Genomic DNA, 26,035 nt, shown 5'->3' on the forward strand with positions numbered 1-26,035 from the left:
CCCAACTCTCCATTAATTTTCAGGGCCTAAAGAAAACCGAGTGCGACATAACATTTACTTAATAAAATGTCATTAACTGTTTCCCAGAGATATTAATATTTCTATAAATAAAATCTTTGTTTTGAATTGAACCGCAATTAAAATATAATAATTTTAAGACATTTTCTATACAATAAATGTTAACTTTGTTATAACTTAGATTTATTTGATGCTTTTTAATAATATAAAGACTAAGTTAATCTATTTAATAATAGTGAGACTAAATTTATCCAAATTCCTATAATACAGGGACCTCTCAAGTATACTTTTCCTTTCATACGGTTAAGAATTATTTTCGAGTTTTTTATTATCTATGTTTTAGTAAGATGGTTGTCTAATAATTATTTTTTAGAATTTTTAACAAAATTATTTTATATAAGAAATATTCAGTCACCACTTTTATTTATAGTTCGTATAATTTTATAAGAATGAAACCCCCTTTTAAATTATGCCTTTTTTTTTTAAAGCAAAATGCAATTACTTTTTGGTAATTTTTGAAAAAGGAAAGAAGTATGAGAGAGAGAGGGAGAGAGAAGCAGAAAAGGCGGGTTATGTTTTGAATTGTCATTGTTTTTTAAAAAATAGTTACAGCCATAAAAGTTCGCGGAGGAAGTTCAAAGTTTCTAACTACAAAAATGAAAATCTCTTTTCACCATTCTTAATTTTGCGCCCTTTTCTCAAAGCCTCCCATACCTAAAACGCAAATAAAATAAAATCCATTTCTCACTCTCATTTTTCATAATTAATTTCATTACACAAAACGAAGACGATCCACCCAAATTCTGCGTTTCTCCAAAAATGCAGTTCACCAAACTCGAAGATACACCGATGCTTCGGCAAGAGGTTCTTCTTCTTGTTTAATGATGCAATTATTTGCCGCTAATTATTTCAGATAAAAAATGAAATTTTCATTTAGATCGCATGCCTAGTTAAATCTTTTAAGAGAACTAGAAGCGGAATATAAGGTTATCTCTTTGTCTATTTCCATATGAATTCACTATTTATCAATCTGCATTTGCCTGTAATAAAATCTTTTAATGGTAATTTCATTCGTTTAGTCATCTTGTTTATTTTGAAAAAAAAAAAGAACAAAAACAAAAATTAAACGTTTCTATTTTTCGATAACATTTCTTGCTCTGCTTTAAATGGAACCTTATGCTTCTTTTAAGTAGTGTAATTTTTTATGGAAAGCTCAATAGTACTTGCTCATTTAACATTTTAAAATCAATCTCAGTATTATTAGTAATTTTGCATTATGCTTAGGTTAGTTTATCTTGTATATTGGCAGTAATTGTTGTATTGGTTACTGAAACAGATGCAATGCTTGGAAGAGAACGCCGAGTTGATGCGAGGAAGATGTTTAAAGTTTTATAAAGGATGTCGAAAATACACGTAGGTTTACATTTTTGTTATTGTTTCAATCGTTTGCATACACCCTTTTTGAAGAGCAATCTCTTAACTGATGTTTATTGTGGTGTTATTGAGTTGTTGATGTCTAATGTTTGTTCTACATTGATAAAGCAGAAGACAAGTCTGTGGAAAAAGGGGGAAAAACCCACAAAGAAGATAGTTAGTAACTCATGGAGTTAGAAGCTGCTTATGAGTTTTAATGCATAATTGTTAATGGTGTCTCAAGCAATGGCTTGATATGCACTTGCTTTCCTATTTATGGTCGAGGAGATCTCCTTCTTTGTTCTGTTTAAGCCTTCTTAGACCTCAGGCCACCTGAGCAGCCTTGAGAATGGGGATATAACGTGATAACATGCTATTTGTTAAATACTAATCTTCTAATTTAAGATATATAAGAGCTAACAAACTGAAACTCATATCTTGTAACTAGTAACACAAGCTCAAGCTAATAGTTCTTCTGTTTATCTAAAAATTGGTAAGTCCACAAAAATTTCAAATAAGAATAGTTAATTTTTTATCTTGCTGTCCAAGTTTTGTTTTTGCTTGAATTTAATATTACTATAATAGAAATTCTGAGTTTAGGGTCACAAATCAAAGTTACATCAATTGACCACCTCAATCAAGGGTAGTTCTAAAAACCACTAGGGATATATATGAATTTTTACTTTAAAGAGAAAACTAGTCATTTTATTTTACCTAATTCTTTCCGAAAAAATATATAATTTTTTTTCAGCCACATAACAGGTATTTCCAATTCTATATTATTGTATGATCTCACATGGTCTATTCTAAAATACCAGAGAGGGGCTTGTAGAGGGGTATGCTGGTGACCTTGCTTTCGTAAATGCCCTTGAAACTTTTGGAGGGGAGCAAAATGATCCTATATGTGTTGCTTTTGGAGGTACATATTCTGGCTTCCTAACCCTCCTTGAGTAATACCTTAAAAATGCATATGCTGCGATTTACTTCAAGACTAAGTCCGTCTAAGCATTGCATGGTGTTAATTGGATTTATCACGCCTATTTTCTGTGTTACTTTTGATCCGTTCTGTGTTGTCCATACATCCTGTGTCCTTATCACCTTGGGAACAGGCAAATGCTTTAAAAAATTTGTTCGAGGACAAATAAATGCTAATTATTTGAATTTGTCAAATTTTTATAAATTGGTACTTAAAAGGAGATGCATAAGAAGAAATGTTTGTTTCATTCTTTGATAAACTGAACAAATCAATGCTAATTACTGAATTTGTTAAGTTTCAATAAAATGTACTAAAACGGAGATACTTGAAAAGTTTTTTTTTTCTTTTGAACAATAATCTCGTATGGTCAACATTTTGTTTTACTTTGCTACTTATGCATTTATTATGTAAATTAGGCCATTTTGCTATTTTGGTGTTATGGTGTTACTTAAACTGATGTCAAGGTTGGTATACAAAAAGTAAGTCGATTTTTAAGGTCAGGAAATGCAATAAATTGCTCATCATATTAGTGCTGTTCTTAATGATGGAATTCAGGCCCAGTCATGACAAATTTCACTGTTGCATTAAGAGAAATTGCCTCATACAAGGAAGTTCTTCGCTCACAGGTAGTGACTTTTGTGATTTCAGAGGTACACTGTTAAAAACATTGTGTAATATGTTTATATTTTCTGTAGGGTTTTTGACTATCGAATTTGGTGATATTACTTAAATTTGTGTATGATTTACTCTTGGAGTATAAATCTCTATTAAAATTTGTAGTTGTAGAACCGGTTTCATCTTGAGCAATTTTAGTATAAATTATGAATAATTACAAAGAAAAAGGACAATGCAAGTCTTAATTATGCACCTAATGACCAACCTCAAGAATTCACAACAAGAAGATGCCTGTGATACAATAGAAGGAAAGTGATTGGGTTCTTCTCCTCTAGAGCAAGTATAAGTTTCCAAATCTAAATGTTCAGACTCAAATTCAGGCCTTAACTATTTAAATGATTTAATAAGTAGGATTTTGGTCTTCAAGATTTATTTACACCTAAAGTATCTATAGCATTACATTAAGGTGTGATCTTACAAGAATGAACTGGGTAGTTGTTCATCAATTATAATTTGTATGCTTATGTCAAATTTCTTTCACTTCCTTACACGACACATCACTTCCATTAAAATTTGCTAGCACATTCAACTGCTCTATGGTAGGTCATTCTCTCTCTTGCAATATGCTTGACATTGTCTGCTACAATTAGAAGTGTTTTTTTTTTAAGTTATTCCGTCCTATCAAAGTAGTTAGTTTATGAGAAATGGTGAAATATTTTTAATTAATTTCCTTCCATCTTTTAACACATGTAATTTACTTTTTTCAGATAGAGCACATGCTAAATGATAGGTTGCTGCAGTTTGTCAATATCGATCTGCAAGATATCAAGGTACTTTTTATCATCTGAGATATTTCATCTAAGTTCTTATCATCTTAATGACAGGCGTTTTATTTATTAAAATAACTTGATATTTTGTTAGTTATCACTAGTTTCAGCTCCGAAGTTACACTGTTTTCTTTGTTATGAAGCATGAAGACGATATTGTTTAGAATTTCTCCATTCTTCTTTTACTTCTTAACTTATATTCACATGATTTAATGTAACAATATTGGGAGAATAGTGCCAACTTTTACTTTTAGCGGAATATTTCTCTTTGTTGCTGTTGGAAAGGAGAAAGTTAAAAAATGAGAATGTTGTGGGCACTTTTATGACATTTGATTTGCCTACATGTACCATTGAAAATTCCTAGGGTACTTTTGAGAACAGCAGAGTGTCATTAATGCCTTATTTGTCTGCATGCATAGTGGATAAGTTCAGTTACTTGTCATATTTGTCCTAGATGAATAAGGTCTATGGTTATCTTCTTTTACCGCCTTCTTACCTGGCTACAAATGGTGTCACCTGCTTCTATATCACTGCAGACTCGGGTGACCAGCTTCTGTCTGAGTTCACTCACATAATGAAACAACTTAATACGTGACAGTCTTGATGATGTGAACTGGTTTCTCACATGTTTTCTGACCCACTGTTAAACCATTGTTTCAGGATGCCCGAAAACCTTTCGACAAGGCTTCACTTACATATGATCAGGTGAATTTCAAATCAAAAAGTTAAACAGTTCTTTTTTCTTTACCTTTTTAAACAGTTCTTTTTCTTTACCTTCTTTATGATTCAGTTCTATAGTATTAAGGATGCCTCTAATCATCGTGATGATTATTGATTGTAAGTTTAAATTTATTGATAATGAATGGGTAGAAAATTTCTGGACCTTTGAAGCATATGCAGATCTTATTGAAAATAGAAAATACCATGTTACCAACGACATTTTGATAGGTGATTCCACATTCTAGAATACCATTTGTAAACTTTCCTTGATCTTGATTTTTGATGACGCACTCAAAAACCAGAAGGGGGAATGGTGGCAATAGGGAACAGGGCCAATTCAACATTATCATAAGGCCTCTGTTTGGTTGTTTCCTTTGCTACTTGCTTTTGCTTTCTGTAAGTAAATGGAAAAAGGAATGTTTATATAAAAATAACCGATGATACTTTAAATAATTATAAATTAAAATGAAGGTTTATAAATAAAAGAATGGCTGGTTTTTTTTCTACAAAATAATTATATTTGAAAAGCATGTTCATTACTTCATTTAAATTATTTTCTTATATTAAGCAATAATGGTTTCCTTAGCAACTTTGATGAAACAAATTGCATTTAGCTAAAGCAACAATCAAGGAAACCTAAATTGAAGCCTTTAAAAAAAAGAGTAAACCTAAATCAAGTCTTCTTTCCAATCAGCAGTAATCATTTGATATTCTTATGAGTAATGCATGCATAAGACTTCATTTAGTATTGAAACAACCAGGCGTTATGAACCTGAGAACTGGTTTTAGTAAACTATTTTTGTAAAGTTAGTCCTGTAAAACATTATAGCTGGTATATTCTTTATGGTGGCCATTGGTGTTTTTGCCCATTTTGGCATACAGGCACGAGAGAAGTTTCTGTCTTTAAGGAAAAGCACTAGGACTGATGTAGCTGCAGCCATAGAGGAGGTATATACAATATTAACTTTTTCTTGACCCAAAGTTTATCCTACAAGTGCATAAAATGTTGGGCTATTTTGTAATGGTTAACCATTATCTTTCAAAATCTAATTTGGTAGAGAGACATTCCAGGAATTGCATACTGCTAAAACCTCATTTGAGCTAGCCCGCTTCAATCTGGTAAGTTACTTTTGCCAACAAGTGCTTGTTCTTTTTTATATTCGTTTACTTGAAGCTTCAAATGTACATGTTCTGTGTCCAGGTTAGTACTCTCTCCAAGTTTGAAGCCAAAAAGAGATTTGAATTTTTGGAGGCTGTTAGTGGGATGATGGATGCTCACCTACGGTTCTTCAAACAGGTGTGGAACATTTCAAATGATGACTTGTTTTCCTGTTACAGTTGGTATCTTTTTAATATGTTCAACTTCTGAACCCTTGTTCCTTGCAGGGATATGAACTCTTACATAAGATGGAACCTTTCATTAACCAGGTTCGTCATCTTAACTTTTCCTCCTATAAGATGAAACGAAACATTAATTTTCAATACCTTTTAACATGCTAAAGGTCTTAAGATTCTTTCATCCAGTCTATAACTTGTTTAAAATAGAAAAGAGATTGAATGAAGCTGCTAAAACTAGCTGCCAAAACTTTCGTAACTACAAAAAGTAGCTGAGACATGCTATTAACTTTTTCTTACATTGCTTTTCTTACAAATTGAACCTTTGAAAGAATCTACCAACAAACCTCTTCTAGAGATGAAGGTTATTACGTTGAAGCTCGCAGAGAAAGCCAAATATTTCATCAAGTCATAGCAAAAATAAGAGGGGTGCAAAAAATTAGTGCCCTGAAACCATGGGGTTGAAATTCTTCTTGTCCAGCTTATGCATTTATCGGTAATTGAAGCAAAACTTTTGCTGCCAGTGTCTGTGGTGACCAAAGGTAATAAAACTAAACAATCATCCTAACATTGAGAATATAGTTGACTTTATTCTCGATATGAGAATGCAAAACAAACTTCATTGGACTACAATGCTAAATTAAGCTCCCATGACACATTAATGGAGCTATAATACAAGTTTTGTCATTGCCAGCTACCTGCTACAGTCAGATTGATTTCTACTTGAGAAAAAGATATGATAAGAGCTCAGATATGATCTTTCTTATCTACTTTACTGCAAAAATCAAATGACACTAGTCCACAGTAGCATTTGATAATGACTCAAAATTCTTAAATCTATTTTTCAATTGATACCATGGGGGATGATACTGTTATTCTGGTGGAAATCACTAGCACAGTATCTTGGGTTAGTCCAAGTAGATGGAAGTCATAAGCCTGAATCCCATTTTCTTCACAAACACTGCTTTGACAAACCTTTTTCCCACTAGTAAAGAGAAAAAACTTTGCCTCAAGAGAATCAGTTTTATTTTCCCTCCATTTCTACATCTGAATCCAGTTCCTTTACTGATTTGTGGAGTCCAACAGAGTTCCCATAAGCAAGCAATTCCTTGGGAAACTTGGAATGAGGAAATAAGTATTTTTTTGTCAAGTTTTCTGCGAATAAAGTTTACCTCAGAAACTTGTTTCTTCCATCTTTGAAATTTTCATCTCTCGAACTTCTGATACTAGTGCTTCTGGGTTGCAGGTCTTAGCTTACGCACAACAGTCTAGGGAGTGTTCGAACTATGAGCAAGAATCTCTATGTGAAAGGATGCAAGAACATATTAGGCAGATAGATCGAGAAAGTAAACAGTTAAGCAATGCTGGTCTTCCTGCAGCCGATGGAATGCAACCTTTTACAAGGGGATCCCAAAAAGTTATTGAGGCAGTTATGGAATCTGCTGCGAAGGGAAAGGTGATGTCCTTTTGCATGGTTCTCTTAGATAATCTTTATCTTAGTTTTAATTTAAATGATTTTGTATTTTTAAAGGAGTTTCTTTGCATTTCATTCTTTTAAACTACTTTTACTCAGGTTCAAACCATACGACAAGGTTATCTTTCAAAACGTTCTTCAAACCTAAGAGGTGATTGGAAGAGAAGATTTTTTGTTCTCGATAGTCGAGGGATGCTGTACTACTATCGTAAACCATTTGCCTGGTCTTCTGTAAGCCCATAAATGAAAGCTCACCTACAATAATAATATGGGCAGTAAAATTTTCCCATACTAAATTGTACTCATTCAGGCAGCTGGAAGTCCGTCTACTATTCAAAGGAGTAGTTCTGAAAATGGTCCTGGGCTGCTGAGCCGATGGCTTTCTTCTCATAACCATAGTGCTGTACCTGATGAAAAATCTGTTACCCGCCATACAGTAAACTTGTTGACATCAACAATCAAGTTTGACGCAGATCAAACAGATTTAATGTTTTGTTTCAGAATTATCTCACCTACAAAAATTTATACATTGCAGGTATTTGTTCAACATTTCAATTTTGTGGTGAATGCATAACCGATGCTTTCATTTTTTACTAGAATTTATTTCTTGGTAATATTTTGTGGTTATTAAGTGTGGAAATGATTAAATTAGCAATAAATTGCTGAAAGAATTCACTTGGCAATGCAGGCAGAAAATGCACTAGACCAAAGGGATTGGATTGAAAAAATAACTGGAGTGATTACTTCCTTACTGAGTTCCCAAACACCTGAGAAGGTAATTGACTAAATTTTCCTCTAAACAAAATGTGGGAAAAAGCATTGAACTGTGCAATCTTTCTTCTTCCTCAGCCAAAAAACAAAATGAGATGCATATTTGTTTAATTTTCTTAAAAGTTTATTTTCTTGGATTGTGAAAAGGAGGCATCAATCAAGTTTTCCTCACTACGTATCCTCTGATTTCTTTCTCCATGCAACGTTTATGTCAGTGTCTCTCTGCTTTCCGCGCCGGAAGTGGTGATTACTTTACTAGTGATAACAGTTCACTAGTAGCGTACCCTGATGGTTATCCGATGTCAATTGGACAATATAAATGTAAGAATCTCTCACCTGGAAGTCTTTTAGACATACCTAGAAGTTCGCAGCATCAAGAATATTGCGGAAAGAGTGAAAACCAATTGATATCTTAAGAAAAGTAGCCGGGAATCATAAATGTGCTGATTGTGGTGCACCTGAGCCAGACTGGGCATCTTTAAACCTTGGTCTACTTATATGCATTGAATGTTCCGGAGTTCACCGCAATCTTGGTGTACATATATCAAAGGTATGCCGTATAAATTTGCTCTGGAACCTTATGTCTTTCTAAGAAATGCTATTGGCAGATGTTCAATATTTTCTTGAAAAAGCTTTTGTTTGGGCGATTGGACCTTTCAAATATAGAAGGATCTAAATAGCTGAAGTAGCTTTCTTTTCTTTCTAAGTGAAAATATTTACTTTTGACTCAACATTCAAAATGTTTTGTAGAAAAGAGAAGTAATGAGATTAGAAAATTTTAGAGAAGTAAAGAGATTAGAAAATTTTAGAGTGGGTTACTTCTCACTTGTGTATTGGAATGAATGTTTACATAAGTATTTATACTAAGGTACAAGTCTAAGGAAGAAATGCAAGTTGTAAATAATAGTAAAATCCCACAAAATCAGTGATATGATTCCTATAATCATGTAATTCGTATAATGTTGCTAAGCTGTCAATTTGTCCGCTGTTTGGTCAACTATGAAGATGCCAACACTCCCCGAGTTGGTGCATGGATATCACATGCCCAATTTGCAAACCAAATTATGAGAAGTCCTATTGTTTAATCATTTGCTGAACACCTCAACTAACTGCTCATCAGATACCACATGAACTAAACTCAAGACACCAATTGTTAATTTCTCTTTGGTGGAGCGCCGATTGATCTTTTCATGTTTCGTTCGATCATGTTGCATTGAATTTTGAGTATGCTCATAGCAGACTTGTTGTCACAATAAAAGTATAATTTGTCTTTTCTTGGCAAATTTAATTCCCCCTCGGGTATTACACTTTTGTTAGTTTTGAGGATCATAAATAAATTGACTTACTAAATTAATCTGCCTATCAATCTTTGATATCTTTCTTTATCCACTAACTCTACAATCTTTGCTTGCAGTTTATGATTGCTTTCAGTCAACAAACCTCTTCTAGAGATGAAGGTTATTACGTTGAAGCTCGCAGAGAAAGCCAAATATTTCATCAAGTCATAGCAAAATAAGAGGGTGCAAAAATTAGTGCCCTGAAACCATGGGGTTGAAATTCTTCTTGTCCAGCTTATGCATTTATCGGTAATTGAAGCAAAACTTTTGCTGCCAGTGTCTGTGGTGACCAAAGGTAATAAAACTAAACAATCATCCTAACATTGAGAATATAGTTGACTTTATTCTCGATATGAGAATGCAAAACAAACTTCATTGGACTACAATGCTAAATTAAGCTCCCATGACACATTAATGGAGCTATAATACAAGTTTTGTCATTGCCAGCTACCTGCTACAGTCAGATTGATTTCTACTTGAGAAAAAGATATGATAAGAGCTCAGATATGATCTTTCTTATCTACTTTACTGCAAAAATCAAATGACACTAGTCCACAGTAGCATTTGATAATGACTCAAAATTCTTAAATCTATTTTTCAATTGATACCATGGGGGATGATACTGTTATTCTGGTGGAAATCACTAGCACAGTATCTTGGGTTAGTCCAAGTAGATGGAAGTCATAAGCCTGAATCCCATTTTCTTCACAAACACTGCTTTGACAAACCTTTTTCCCACTAGTAAAGAGAAAAAACTTTGCCTCAAGAGAATCAGTTTTATTTTCCCTCCATTTCTACATCTGAATCCAGTTCCTTTACTGATTTGTGGAGTCCAACAGAGTTCCCATAAGCAAGCAATTCCTTGGGAAACTTGGAATGAGGAAATAAGTATTTTTTTGTCAAGTTTTCTGCGAATAAAGTTTACCTCAGAAACTTGTTTCTTCCATCTTTGAAATTTTCATCTCTCGAACTTCTGATACTAGTGCTTCTGGGTTGCAGGTCTTAGCTTACGCACAACAGTCTAGGGAGTGTTCGAACTATGAGCAAGAATCTCTATGTGAAAGGATGCAAGAACATATTAGGCAGATAGATCGAGAAAGTAAACAGTTAAGCAATGCTGGTCTTCCTGCAGCCGATGGAATGCAACCTTTTACAAGGGGATCCCAAAAAGTTATTGAGGCAGTTATGGAATCTGCTGCGAAGGGAAAGGTGATGTCCTTTTGCATGGTTCTCTTAGATAATCTTTATCTTAGTTTTAATTTAAATGATTTTGTATTTTTAAAGGAGTTTCTTTGCATTTCATTCTTTTAAACTACTTTTACTCAGGTTCAAACCATACGACAAGGTTATCTTTCAAAACGTTCTTCAAACCTAAGAGGTGATTGGAAGAGAAGATTTTTTGTTCTCGATAGTCGAGGGATGCTGTACTACTATCGTAAACCATTTGCCTGGTCTTCTGTAAGCCCATAAATGAAAGCTCACCTACAATAATAATATGGGCAGTAAAATTTTCCCATACTAAATTGTACTCATTCAGGCAGCTGGAAGTCCGTCTACTATTCAAAGGAGTAGTTCTGAAAATGGTCCTGGGCTGCTGAGCCGATGGCTTTCTTCTCATAACCATAGTGCTGTACCTGATGAAAAATCTGTTACCCGCCATACAGTAAACTTGTTGACATCAACAATCAAGTTTGACGCAGATCAAACAGATTTAATGTTTTGTTTCAGAATTATCTCACCTACAAAAATTTATACATTGCAGGTATTTGTTCAACATTTCAATTTTGTGGTGAATGCATAACCGATGCTTTCATTTTTTACTAGAATTTATTTCTTGGTAATATTTTGTGGTTATTAAGTGTGGAAATGATTAAATTAGCAATAAATTGCTGAAAGAATTCACTTGGCAATGCAGGCAGAAAATGCACTAGACCAAAGGGATTGGATTGAAAAAATAACTGGAGTGATTACTTCCTTACTGAGTTCCCAAACACCTGAGAAGGTAATTGACTAAATTTTCCTCTAAACAAAATGTGGGAAAAAGCATTGAACTGTGCAATCTTTCTTCTTCCTCAGCCAAAAAACAAAATGAGATGCATATTTGTTTAATTTTCTTAAAAGTTTATTTTCTTGGATTGTGAAAAGGAGGCATCAATCAAGTTTTCCTCACTACGTATCCTCTGATTTCTTTCTCCATGCAACGTTTATGTCAGTGTCTCTCTGCTTTCCGCGCCGGAAGTGGTGATTACTTTACTAGTGATAACAGTTCACTAGTAGCGTACCCTGATGGTTATCCGATGTCAATTGGACAATATAAATGTAAGAATCTCTCACCTGGAAGTCTTTTAGACATACCTAGAAGTTCGCAGCATCAAGAATATTGCGGAAAGAGTGAAAAACCAATTGATATCTTAAGAAAAGTAGCCGGGAATCATAAATGTGCTGATTGTGGTGCACCTGAGCCAGACTGGGCATCTTTAAACCTTGGTCTACTTATATGCATTGAATGTTCCGGAGTTCACCGCAATCTTGGTGTACATATATCAAAGGTATGCCGTATAAATTTGCTCTGGAACCTTATGTCTTTCTAAGAAATGCTATTGGCAGATGTTCAATATTTTCTTGAAAAAGCTTTTGTTTGGGCGATTGGACCTTTCAAATATAGAAGGATCTAAATAGCTGAAGTAGCTTTCTTTTTCTTTCTAAGTGAAAATATTTACTTTTGACTCAACATTCAAAATGTTTTGTAGAAAAGAGAAGTAATGAGATTAGAAAATTTTAGAGAAGTAAAGAGATTAGAAAATTTTAGAGTGGGTTACTTCTCACTTGTGTATTGGAATGAATGTTTACATAAGTATTTATACTAAGGTACAAGTCTAAGGAAGAAATGCAAGTTGTAAATAATAGTAAAATCCCACAAAATCAGTGATATGATTCCTATAATCATGTAATTCGTATAATGTTGCTAAGCTGTCAATTTGTCCGCTGTTTGGTCAACTATGAAGATGCCAACACTCCCCGAGTTGGTGCATGGATATCACACATGCCCAATTTGCAAACCAAATTATGAGAAGTCCTATTGTTTAATCATTTGCTGAACACCTCAACTAACTGCTCATCAGATACCACATGAACTAAACTCAAGACACCAATTGTTAATTTCTCTTTGGTGGAGCGCCGATTGATCTTTTCATGTTTCGTTCGATCATGTTGCATTGAATTTTGAGTATGCTCATAGCAGACTTGTTGTCACAATAAAAGTATAATTTGTCTTTTCTTGGCAAATTTAATTCCCCCTCGGGTATTACACTTTTGTTAGTTTTGAGGATCATAAATAAATTGACTTACTAAATTAATCTGCCTATCAATCTTTGATATCTTTCTTTATCCACTAACTCTACAATCTTTGCTTGCAGTTTATGATTGCTTTCAGTCAGTGACTCTTTCGGTTTGCAACCTATCATATCGAATTTTTTCAAAAGATCTAAATATATTTCCTTTGAGAAACGAAAATCCCCCTTTTTTTTTTTTATCTGGCAACTTCAATTTTCAGAAAATATTTTTCAGCTTTTGAAGGTCTTGATTTCAATTTCTTGAACCAAGAGCCTCTTTAATTGAGTAATCTCCTCTTTGTCATCCCCTATCATCTCTATGTCATCAACATAAGCTAGAAGAAAAGTAATCTTACCCTTGTAATGTCTTATGAAGAGTATATGATTAGCATTGCTCTATTGATAGCTAAAAGTGGTCGTGGCTTTACTGAATTTGTCAAACCATGCTCTAGGAGATTGATTCAACTCATACAAGCCTTTCTTCAATCTATATACTTTTCCTCGTGTCTTTTCATCGTCAAAACTTGAAGGGGTCTCCATATAAACGTCTTCTTTTAAGTCTCCATGTAAAAATGCATTTTTCATATCAAACTATTACAAGTCCCAATCAAGGTTGGTTGCATAAGATAGCAAGATTCTGATGATGTTCATCTTGGTGGTAAGGGCAAATATCTCTTGATAGTCCACTCCATAGGATTGAGTGAAACACTAAGCTACCAGTTTAGTTTTGAACCTTTCAATAGAACCATCAGCCTCGTGTTTCACAGTAATCACCCACTTGCAACCAGCCAGTTAGTTTCCTACGGAGGAATAACAAGTTCTCAAGTCTCGTTCTTTGCTAAAGCCTTCATTTCCATCTTGGATCATTGAAAGCTTCCTGCTAATCTTTTGGAATAGACACAAAAAAATGATAAGGATAAGACAAAGTCTCTATAGAAAGGACTCGAGGAATCCTAAGAACTAAAATTAGATATAGAAAGTTTAGTTCAAATCTTGAACCTTTTCTTTGAGCAATGGATAAATCTAAATCACTAGTTGAATTGGGATCATAAAATGACTCACTAGGAAAAGAAGATTTTTGGCACTGACTAGGATGCAAGAAGACTTCTTATGCCTTCTCTCTTATGCCTTACTTCTCTTTGAGTAAGTTCTTAAATCCGGTTTATCCAAGCCCCCAATAGTCTCCCCTTGAATAGGTTATTTTCTTCGAATAAAATCTTCCAATGTAACAGAACTAGGCATAGTCATCATCTCTTCTCTTCCATTCCCTCCCGAGGAGGTGATTGGACTGTGCCAAAATAAGATCCATTTTCTTTGAAAGCAATGTTCATAAATACCTTCTGGATGGAGGATGATAACACTTTCAACCTTTTTCTATAGGAGAATACCCAATAAATATGCATTTAAAGGCCTGTGGATCCAACTTTCCAACACTCTCAGTATGAACAAAACAAATACATCCAAATACTTTTGGAGGAGCTGTATAATCTCTTTTCCCTTCAAAAACTTTTAAGAGACTCTTGAAATGAAGAGCTTTGAGAGGCATTTTGTGAATTACATACGCATTAAATGCATTACTTGACTTCACAAAATTAGATGTTGCATTGGAATCAATTTGGGACAGAAGATGCTTGAGATTCTGAATTTCATTTGAAAAAACACCTTAGTGGAAGCTAGAAGGTTGTAGGGATTATCTGAACTAATTGCAACAATTTTCTTTTCTGCCATTCTAAAAGATTTGAAATTCAAACACAAAAGTTCTTATAATAAGATACTTACAGAAGCCAAATATATTAGTTAAAAAAAGGTGACTTTTGAATCAACACTATTTGGACTCAGTGAAGTAAAGGGTTGTAGAAAATATGGCTACAAGACCGGCAACAGCAAGCAGAAGTCAGAATTTTGACGAGGTCGGCGTCATGTTCCGACGTGTGAAAAATAGCGCAAAATACTATTGGTGGTGTGTGAGACTCATGGGCAGGCTTGATAGACACCAAACTTTAGGGGTTCGTCGAGGATGGTGTTCCGACACTTCTAAGGGCGGTGGTGAGAGAAGAAACAGAGGCTAAGATAGTAAGTACCAAAAAAAACTTATTTCTAGGGTTTGAAAAGAAGGCTCTGACACCATGTAGAAAAAATGTAAGTAAAAAAGATTAGAAAAAATTTAAGTTGGGTTTGTTGAGATGTAAAGGTTTTATTAAAAATATTTTATGTATTTTTTATATTTATTTTATAGAAAATAGTTTGGTTTAGGAAAAATAAGTTATATGTCAAAGTAGAATAAGTCATTTATTATTTTGAAAAGCGTAAGTTATTTTTGGGAAAAAATTCATCTACAAATAATTTTATTTTTATATAAAAATTAATTTAAATCAAACCTAATATTATTATATTGATAATAAATTTTATTTTATTTTTAAAAATATTCAAAATATTATATTTTTAATATTATTAAACATACCTATTTTATTTATATTTAGTCATATAATAAATTATTTAATATTTTAATTTTATTTTAATAATAAATTTTAAAAATAATAATTTTGAATAATATTATTCACATATTATTGAAAATATTTAATATTAATATTTTAATAATAAATATTTATTATAATTATAAATATATTAATAATAAATGTTTTGTGATATAAATGTTAAAATATGTCATAAGTATATGTGTACTTCACATATTTGTAATTTAGTCTTCGTACTTTTATTTTCAAGAATTTAGTCCTTTTACTTTTAAATTTGAAAATTAAGTCCAATTATTGACATCGTTAATTTTTTTCAATTTTGTTGATGTCACATTTTAAATAAAAATACTCATTTAGTAGTCATGTAATTAAAAATGACGTAATGAATCAATTCAATATAATATTTTTAATATATATAAAATAATGTAAAATATAAAATTATAGATAAAAATAAATTCAATTAAATAATAAAAAATAAGAAAATCTCAATTGTACGTTTGTTTAATTGAAAATAACTTTTATAAAATATTTTTAAGAAATCTACCAAACAATAGAAAATATTTTACACAAGTTCTTCTAAACGCCAAAAAATATTAACTTTTCTAAAAATAAATTATTTTTCAAAATTAATTTCTAAAAATTATTTTCAGTAAAACAAATCTTAGAGTGAATTATCTCTCACTTGTGTATTGGAATGAATGTATACATAGGCATGTATACTAGTGGTCAACGATGAAGCTATTAACATGTTTTGATGTTGAGAATCCCATAGTTGACTTAAGAAAAGGAATAACAGAAAAGGCTTTGTATCCCTTTAATGAATGTTTACATAGGAATGTTAAGAAAATTCCACAGTGACATACTGTTGTTGACCTTTTGAAACCTTTTACAGGACTGGAAAAAAAGAGCTAAGGAACGAAACTAAGCATGCCTTACACCTATAGGGAAGCTGAGAGAAATATCTTGTTTTAGCTTTCTATTTGGGTAAATTACACATTGGTAACCAACTTCTATAGTTTTTATTTTCGGTGACGAAAATTAAAAATTGCACAAAGGGCACTGTTGTTACAAATCATTTTATTTTGATCACTTGCCATTAATTTGGGATTAGACAATGTTATTATACACTTATTTTAATCACTTAATTTTAGTAAATTTTCATTTTGATATTTTTTAAATTTCCTTAATTTTTTTAAGAATTAAACTTTGGTCTTATGGAGAAAAACTTGAATTTTTACTTGGAAAATCTATTTTGTCTTTTTAATTTCTTTTATTTTTCCTTTGTAGAATTAATTTTATTTTTTTCTTTAAAGGAATAATTTGATGTTTTACATGGAATTATTTAGATTTTTATAGAAAAATTTTAGTTTTTACAAAAGAGTTATTTTATTTTTTAATTTCCTTTAATGTTGTCCTTTTTATGATAAATTTAAGTTTTTTTCCAGCAAAAGGAACCATGGGTTTTTAAAGGAAAAGGAAAACTTTGAATATTTGCAGGAAATTGAGTTATAGGAGAAATTTTAAGTCTATAGTTGAATAATTTAATTTTTCGTAAAAAATCAATTTAAAAAATAAAATTAATTCGAAATGAGTGATAATTTTTTTCTTTTATTTTAACACCTAAAATTAAAAATTATGAAAGTTAGGATAACAAAGTGTGCAATGTAACACTTTATTTGTCGTTACCATGCGTCTCTTGGACATACATTTTGGTTTGGCCCATTTGTTAACTTGTACACAACCTAAAACAAACACATATTCCTTGAAGAAATTTAGGGATCAGGGAATATTTGTAGAGCATTATATATTTGGTTGGGTAAGTTAGGAAGATGTAAACAACAGGAACAGTGACTACTGTTTTAACCATGTTATCTAGTTTGTCTGTACTACAAATTTTGCTCGGTCCAAGGACTTGAAATATTTTTTTTTTCCCTCGGAATTCTTCAGGAGTTGGACTTGTTATCATTTTTATGTTATCCTCATGCAACCATTATTTGCTGTATGTATGTTTAATTGCCTAGTCATGCAGCTTTTATATAAACTTTTACCCAGGTAAGATCACTGACACTTGATGTTAAAGTGTGGGAACCGTCTGTGTTGGATTTGTTTCAATCACTGGGAAATATCTATGTGAACTCAATCTGGGAGGAGTTGTTGCACTCGGGACCTACAAGAACTGTTATACCTGCGGGGTAAGTCAGACTATTTGATTTGATGGGAGAACTCTTCCTATGATGAACCTTTTTACTTCTTGTTGTAGTTCTTCCAACTCTGAAGGACATAAGCAACTTGTGAAAATGAAACCTACTCACGATGACCCCATTTCAGTGAAGGAGTTGTTCATTCATGCAAAGGTATTGCTCCGAATTATCTAGTTTTTCCTACGGATGTAGAGTTGACGGTTTCCGATTATTTCAGTATGCAGAGAAAGCTTTTGTTCCTAAGATAACAGACAAACGGCGTCTCCACTCTGTAGCAGAAGAGGTGTGGGAAAGTGTTCGTTCTAATGACCCAAGGGCTGTATACCGCTACATTGTTTGCTATGGGGCTGATGTGAATACAATTTATGGTCATGCATCATATTGTACATCCTCCCCCTCTGTCCACAATTCCAGATTAATGTATGTAATAGGAAAAACCAAAGAAATCCTTTAATTACGACTTTGATTGCTTTGCAGTTGACTCTCTGGACCCCTCATCAAGATCTTTGAACTCGTTAAATAAAAACGAAGATCAGATCGAGAAGGAGCATCCCGACAGTTGTTCACTACTTCATCTTGCCTGCTTAACCACCGATATCTGCATGGTGGAGCTGCTGCTTAGAAACAGAGGCTAAGATAGTAAGTACCAAAAAAACTTATTTCTAGGGTTTGAAAAGAAGGCTCTGACACCATGTAGAAAAATGTAAGTAAAAAGATTAGAAAAAATTTAAGTTGGGTTTGTTGAGATGTAAAAGGTTTTATTAAAAATATTTTATGTATTTTTTATATTTATTTTATAGAAAATAGTTTGGTTTAGGAAAAATAAGTTATATGTCAAAGTAGAATAAGTCATTTATTATTTTGAAAAGCGTAAGTTATTTTTGGGAAAAAATTCATCTACAAATAATTTTATTTTTATATAAAAATTAATTTAAATCAAACCTAATATTATTATATTGATAATAAATTTTATTTTATTTTTAAAATATTCAAAATATTATATTTTTAATATTATTAAACATACCTATTTTATTTATATTTAGTCATATAATAAATTATTTAATATTTTAATTTTATTTTAATAATAAATTTTAAAAATAATAATTTTGAATAATATTATTCACATATTATTGAAAATATTTAATATTAATATTTTAATAATAAATATTTATTATAATTATAAATATATTAATAATAAATGTTTTGTGATATAAATGTTAAAATATGTCATAAGTATATGTACTTCACATATTTGTAATTTAGTCTTCGTACTTTTATTTTCAAGAATTTAGTCCTTTTACTTTTAAATTTGAAAATTAAGTCCAATTATTGACATCGTTAATTTTTTTCAATTTTGTTGATGTCACATTTTAAATAAAAATACTCATTTAGTAGTCATGTAATTAAAAATGACGTAATGAATCAATTCAATATAATATTTTTAATATATATAAAATAATGTAAAATATAAAATTATAGATAAAAATAAATTCAATTAAATAATAAAAAATAAGAAAATCTCAATTGTACGTTTGTTTAATTGAAAATAACTTTTATAAAATATTTTTAAGAAATCTACCAAACAATAGAAAATATTTTACACAAGTTCTTCTAAACGCCAAAAAATATTAACTTTTCTAAAAATAAATTATTTTTCAAAATTAATTTCTAAAATTATTTTCAGTAAAACAAATCTTAGAGTGAATTATCTCTCACTTGTGTATTGGAATGAATGTATACATAGGCATGTATACTAGTGGTCAACGATGAAGCTATTAACATGTTTTGATGTTGAGAATCCCATAGTTGACTTAAGAAAAGGAATAACAGAAAAGGCTTTGTATCCCTTTAATGAATGTTTACATAGGAATGTTAAGAAAATTCCACAGTGACATACTGTTGTTGACCTTTTGAAACCTTTTTACAGGACTGGAAAAAAAGAGCTAAGGAACGAAACTAAGCATGCCTTACACCTATAGGGAAGCTGAGAGAAATATCTTGTTTTAGCTTTCTATTTGGGTAAATTACACATTGGTAACCAACTTCTATAGTTTTTATTTTCGGTGACGAAAAATTAAAAATTGCACAAAGGGCACTGTTGTTACAAATCATTTTTATTTTGATCACTTGCCATTAATTTGGGATTAGACAATGTTATTATACACTTATTTTAATCACTTAATTTTAGTAAATTTTCATTTTGATATTTTTTAAATTTCCTTAATTTTTTTAAGAATTAAACTTTGGTCTTATGGAGAAAAACTTGAATTTTTACTTGGAAAATCTATTTTGTCTTTTTAATTTCTTTTATTTTTCCTTTGTAGAATTAATTTTATTTTTTTTCTTTAAAGGAATAATTTGATGTTTTACATGGAATTATTTAGATTTTTATAGAAAAATTTTAGTTTTTACAAAAGAGTTATTTTATTTTTTAATTTCCTTTAATGTTGTCCTTTTTATGATAAATTTAAGTTTTTTTCCAGCAAAAAGGAACCATGGGTTTTTAAAGGAAAAGGAAAACTTTGAATATTTGCAGGAAATTGAGTTATAGGAGAAATTTTAAGTCTATAGTTGAATAATTTAATTTTTCGTAAAAAATCAATTTAAAAAATAAAATTAATTCGAAATGAGTGATAATTTTTTCTTTTATTTTAACACCTAAAATTAAAAATTATGAAAGTTAGGATAACAAAGTGTGCAATGTAACACTTTATTTGTCGTTACCATGCGTCTCTTGGACATACATTTTGGTTTGGCCCATTTGTTAACTTGTACACAACCTAAAACAAACACATATTCCTTGAAGAAATTTAGGATCAGGGAATATTTGTAGAGCATTATATATTTGGTTGGGTAAGTTAGGAAGATGTAAACAACAGGAACAGTGACTACTGTTTTAACCATGTTATCTAGTTTGTCTGTACTACAAATTTTGCTCGGTCCAAGGACTTGAAATATTTTTTTTTCCTCGGAATTCTTCAGGAGTTGGACTTGTTATCATTTTATGTTATCCTCATGCAACCATTATTTGCTGTATGTATGTTTAATTGCCTAGTCATGCAGCTTTTATATAAACTTTTACCCAGGTAAGATCACTGACACTTGATGTTAAAGTGTGGGAACCGTCTGTGTTGGATTTGTTTCAATCACTGGGAAATATCTATGTGAACTCAATCTGGGAGGAGTTGTTGCACTCAGGACCTACAAGAACTGTTATACCTGCGGGGTAAGTCAGACTATTTGATTTGATGGGAGAACTCTTCCTATGATGAACCTTTTTACTTCTTGTTGTAGTTCTTCCAACTCTGAAGGACATAAGCAACTTGTGAAAATGAAACCTACTCACGATGACCCCATTTCAGTGAAGGAGTTGTTCATTCATGCAAAGGTATTGCTCCGAATTATCTAGTTTTTCCTACGGATGTAGAGTTGACGGTTTCCGATTATTTCAGTATGCAGAGAAAGCTTTTGTTCCTAAGATAACAGACAAACGGCGTCTCCACTCTGTAGCAGAAGAGGTGTGGGAAAGTGTTCGTTCTAATGACCCAAGGGCTGTATACCGCTACATTGTTTGCTATGGGGCTGATGTGAATACAATTTATGGTCATGCATCATATTGTACATCCTCCCCCTCTGTCCACAATTCCAGATTAATGTATGTAATAGGAAAAACCAAAGAAATCCTTTAATTACGACTTTGATTGCTTTGCAGTTGACTCTCTGGACCCCTCATCAAGATCTTTGAACTCGTTAAATAAAAACGAAGATCAGATCGAGAAGGAGCATCCCGACAGTTGTTCACTACTTCATCTTGCCTGCTTAACCACCGATATCTGCATGGTGGAGCTGCTGCTTCAGTATGGAGCAAATATAAATGCGTCCGATTCAAGAGGTCGGATGCCACTCCATATTTGTGTCATTGGCAGGAATTTTGCAATAGCAAAATTGCTTCTTACAAGGTGACTTTTTCATTTTCTTACTTTTTTTTGTTCATAATTTTCATAAGTTTCCGCTTTTGGGGTATGTTATCCTTTTTAGACAGATATAATTTCGCTTACACTGGTTATCTTTCCCACTACCATGAATGCAACCGAATTGCAGGGGAGCAGATCCACATGCTGTAGACGGAGAAGGTCACACTTCTATTCAGCTTGCATTAGCATCAGGTGTTGATGATCATGAGGTTTTGCCATTCTTAACAGAATGATAGTATAGTATATCACAACCCCAGAAGGGAACGTCAAAGACCCGGAATGGAAGAAATCAACCATACATTAGGGCTTTTAGCAGACAAAGTTGAAAGTTTGGCTTTACCCCATGTGAAACTGCATCATAATTCATAGCTTTCTTCAAGTATATGACTATATGCAATTCCCACCACCATCTTGGTGGCTCCTTTGGATACTCTGTTTTAGTAGCTTATATTTTTAGGTTCTATTTATTTCTTTTATATATATATATATGAAAATTTTATTTGAGGATCGGGTAGCTCATGCATTTAAATGTATTATAAGTTTTATAAGAGAATGGTCTTTTTTCTTTTTCGAGAGAGTGATAAAATATAATGTAATATCAAAATCTTAAATACAAAAACAAGTGCATTTAAATGTATTGCGACATATTCAGTCGTGTTCAATTATACTATATTCGTATTTATTAACCTTGTGTTTTTGTCGTAGTCTCATATTTATTACAGGGAATAAGAAGCTAAAAGTATTAATGTCATATTGAGAGCCAAAAGCTTGCTTGTAATTGATGATGAAGGTATAAATTATCCAACAGCTAAGAAGAATGAAAACTGATAGTAATAATACAAATCTTTGAGGCCTAAACAATGTGACAAACACTTCCACTCCTGCCGCCTACATTGCTTATTCAGCGCTTACATGTAAGTTAGTTACTATCACTGACCTTTCCGAGTGTCCTGCTCACCTGAACCTTCCACTTTGATAGGAAGCATCCAACACGACAAGTTTCCAGATGGTTTCGAAAACACCATGATTTCTGAGCCTGGCTGAGTTGGTCTACTCTAGCACTTAGCATGAGCCTGCTCCATTAGTGATTCAGGAAGTTTTTAACTGAAGTGCAAAGAAAGAACAGATGGTCTAACTTTTTCTCCCGTAGTTTTTACACTTGACAAGCAACTCCGCATGTTGCTTGCTTGGGAGAATTGTTAGGGCTCTCCAAGTTTGCAACATCATTTTCTTTATCAATAATGCTATTCACAGTGGTGGTGTTTGGAATCCATCCGAACCGGACCAAGCTCTCAAGAATCCATTCTGCTTTCTCTGGATTTCCCTTATCATGAAAACCATGAACAAGCTTGTGACATGTAATTGGACTGAGCTTAAGTCCTTGTTCTGCCATTTCTTCAAGTGACTTTGGAACTTCCGAAAACTCCTCTCTTTTGCATACAGCGTCCAGCAGCAGAAAAGTGGGATTTTTATCGAACACAACATCCTTCACTAGAATTTCATCCAACAGCTTCAACATTCCAATCAAACTATTTTCTTCCAAGTAAGCATTAGCAATAAGACGATAAATAATTTCATCAGGTTCAACCCCTTTTGCAGCCATGGACACGAAAAGATCAAACATCTCTGCTTTCCTCCCTAATCTGTAGTAACCATGTAAAAGCAAGTTGTAAGTTACAACATTCGGAACCAGATTCCTCCTTTGCATCTCCAAAAAGAGAATTTCGGCTTCTTCCATCCTTCCTGCCTTGCTGTGATAATCAATTAGGATTGTATAGGTTCTATGGTTTGGTGTAATACAGTTACTGGCCATGTCTTCTAACAGCCTCATAGCTTCATTTGGTTTCCCCGTCTTGCATAACCCATTGATCAATGCATTGAAAGAAGAGGTGGGATCAAAGCCCTTCTGCAACATTTCAGAAAACAAAGAGAGCGCCTTGTCCAATTCTCCTCCTTTACAGCATCCGTCAATAAGGGCACAATAAGTAAAACTATCAGGTGGAACACCCTTTGAGGGCATTTTATCCAGTAACTGAAATGCCTCAGTTAAATTTCCAGATTTGCAATATCCATCTATAATTATAGAATAACTCTTGACATTAGGTGCCAAGCCTCTCTGTGAGATTTCATTAAACACCCTCCTAGCTTTCTCGGTGTCACCTAACTTACACAGACCATCAATCATTGCATTATATGTAACAATATTAGGAGCAATGCCCTTTTGACACATCTTATCATAGAGGTTGAGAGCAGCCTCCATATCACCAAGCTTAGAAAAGACAGAAATGAGAGAAGTATAAGTGAATACATCAGGCACTATACCCTTTTCATCAAGTTGAGAGAACAGTTGCATTGCATCATTAATTCTACCATTTGCTGCAAGGCCGTGGATGAGTGCAGTGTAAGTCTTTATGTCTGGGAGCACACCTTTTTCAGACATGTGCCTAAATGTCGACAGAGCCTCGGTTACATTTCCCACTTTGCAAAGGCTATTAATCAATATAGTATAGATAGCATTATTTGGAGCTATACCATAACTATGCATCTCTCTGAAACACCTTTCTACTGCCTCCATTTCCCCGGCCTTAGCATATCCATGGATTAAAGTCCCATAGGTAATTTCATTAGGCTTCAACCCCCTGTCAACCATTTCGACTAAGAAGCTCCTTGCTTCGTCCATCATTTGGGACTTACATAAGCCACTTAAAAGAGTATTGCAACAAAAGATATCAGCCATTTGTCCATTCTCCATCATTCTGTTGAGAATCTTTCTTGCTTCCTTGAATCTACTTTTCTGAATATGACCTTTTATCAGATTTGTATACACAACAACGTTGGGCTTCAACCCTACCTTAATCATTGCCTCAAAAACATAATTAGCTCGACCAAGATCTCCACAGTGACATAATCCACTAATTATACCATTATAAGTGTACATCGTGGGTGTCAAGTTGTGTTCCTTCATCTCTTCAAACAATTCATGGGCCTTGAGAAAATTCCCTTGTCGACAATAACTCTGGATCATAAGACTAAATGTTTGTGCATCAGGTCCGATGCCAATCAAAACCATCTCATCGAACAGAGCTTTTCCTTTCTCCAAGTCACCAGCCTTAGAAGCCCCACCAATAAGCACATTATACGTGAACACATTCGGTTTAATTCCACAAGCAACCATCTCATCCTTGACTTGGAAAGCCTCGGCCATGCTCCCCCGTTTAATGAACCCATCAATCAAAGCTGTGTAAGCAAAATGGTTAGGATTTAAGCCTGCACAACGCATTTCCTCCATCATCAATTTTGCTTCCTGAAATCTGTTATGCCTACAAAACCCATTAATAACCGTATTGTAAGTATATGCATCAGGGTTGAAACCCTTCCGACTCATGGAGTTTTTCAACTTCAATGCTTCATCAACAGCACCAGCTTTACACAGTCCACCAATCATAACATTATAAGTAACCAAACCAGGGCTACATCCCTTCTCCTCCATATCCATAAACACCCTTTTTGCCTTCTCAATATCCCCAACTCGACAATGAGCATTAATCACATTGGTAAAAGTATAAACATCAGGCACCAATTTAGCATCTATCATCCCATTGAAAACCTTCCAAAACAAATCCAACTTATTTACCTTAAGCAAATCACCTAAAAAGTTATTACAACAAGCCAAACCAGGCAAAACCCCAACTTCTTTAGCACCCAAAAAAACATAAACAGCATCGTTCCAAGAACCCATTTTCTTATAACAACCAATCAAAATATCGAAAACCCCGACATAATTCCCTTCATAGCCCTTCCAGCACCTAATAATTGAACCCAAAATGGCCTGAACGGGCCTTCTAGTCCTAACCATGCTGTCTAAAACAATAGTGGCTTTACGAAACATCTTCGAATTACATAAAGTAACTGCTAGAAAAGAAAAAGAATCCAAATTTTGAGGGTTCGGGGATTGCTGACTTGCCCAGTTGAAGAAACTGAAAAGGCGTTCGGGATCATGAATCGAGTTTTGGAGAAGAACGGAGTGAACTATTTCTGGGTTCAGCTTGCTTGTCAATTCTGATGATGTTTCAAGAAGTCGTTTCCAGTCATTTTTACTGAGGATAGAAGCGATTTCCACGGCTTCGGCGTCATTTGAAGCTGATGTACAAAGGGAAGCCGATTTGAGACGAGAGGGCCTTGATTTCGTGAAACAATAGACCGTTTGCTTTGAAGATAAACGCATTGTTTTGAAGGATTTTCAAGGTGAAAAAATGGAGACGCTTTTAGTCTGCGAAAAACAGAAAAAGATAAAAGAATCAGCGAGGAAGGGGAACGTTTACAGCACACTTTGGTGGGCTTTTGGCTTCACTTTTCTAAGCTGTTTGGCCCATGTATTTGTACTCTAATTAAAATCCCGGTTTAAGCTTTTCAGTCAACGAAATCGAACACCTCAGCATTTTAATTTTAAATTTATAAATATCTAAAATAAACTTCAAATTATATTAGTTTATGTTAAAATTAAGAAATTTTAAATATAAAATTTTAAATAATTTATTTTAAGGTAATTTTAATTAATTTATTGAACT

At 33.0% G+C, this 26,035-nt stretch overlaps 2 protein-coding genes across 2 annotated transcripts; one reads left to right on the forward strand and one right to left on the reverse strand.

Moving 5' to 3' along the window:
• The first annotated feature begins 502 nt into the window (after positions 1-502).
• LOC108485632 (ADP-ribosylation factor GTPase-activating protein AGD1) lies at positions 503-22,132 on the forward strand. The gene is made up of 20 exons (XM_053027414.1): positions 503-882; positions 1,355-1,431; positions 2,250-2,350; positions 2,963-3,033; positions 3,790-3,852; positions 4,510-4,554; positions 5,452-5,517; positions 5,641-5,688; positions 5,771-5,866; positions 5,956-5,997; positions 7,151-7,360; positions 7,478-7,613; positions 7,693-7,913; positions 8,067-8,153; positions 11,700-12,035; positions 17,345-17,484; positions 17,553-17,646; positions 17,711-17,917; positions 21,160-21,452; positions 21,595-22,132. Exons 1-20 carry the CDS (start codon positions 838-840, stop codon positions 21,698-21,700), a joined length of 2,484 nt encoding a protein of 827 aa, XP_052883374.1. The 5' UTR covers positions 503-837; the 3' UTR covers positions 21,701-22,132.
• Positions 22,133-22,220: 88 nt separating this feature from the next.
• Positions 22,221-25,823, reverse strand: LOC108486681 (pentatricopeptide repeat-containing protein At5g61990, mitochondrial). Its single transcript, XM_017790856.2, has one exon. The coding sequence runs from the start codon at positions 25,690-25,692 to the stop codon at positions 22,621-22,623; it is 3,072 nt and encodes a 1,023-aa protein (XP_017646345.1). The 5' UTR covers positions 25,693-25,823; the 3' UTR covers positions 22,221-22,620.
• Between the last annotated feature and the right edge of the window lie 212 nt (positions 25,824-26,035).

The sequence above is a fragment of the Gossypium arboreum genome, chromosome 1, assembly GCF_025698485.1.
Source record: "Gossypium arboreum isolate Shixiya-1 chromosome 1, ASM2569848v2, whole genome shotgun sequence".
In the NCBI taxonomy this organism is placed as follows: Eukaryota; Viridiplantae; Streptophyta; class Magnoliopsida; order Malvales; family Malvaceae; genus Gossypium; species Gossypium arboreum.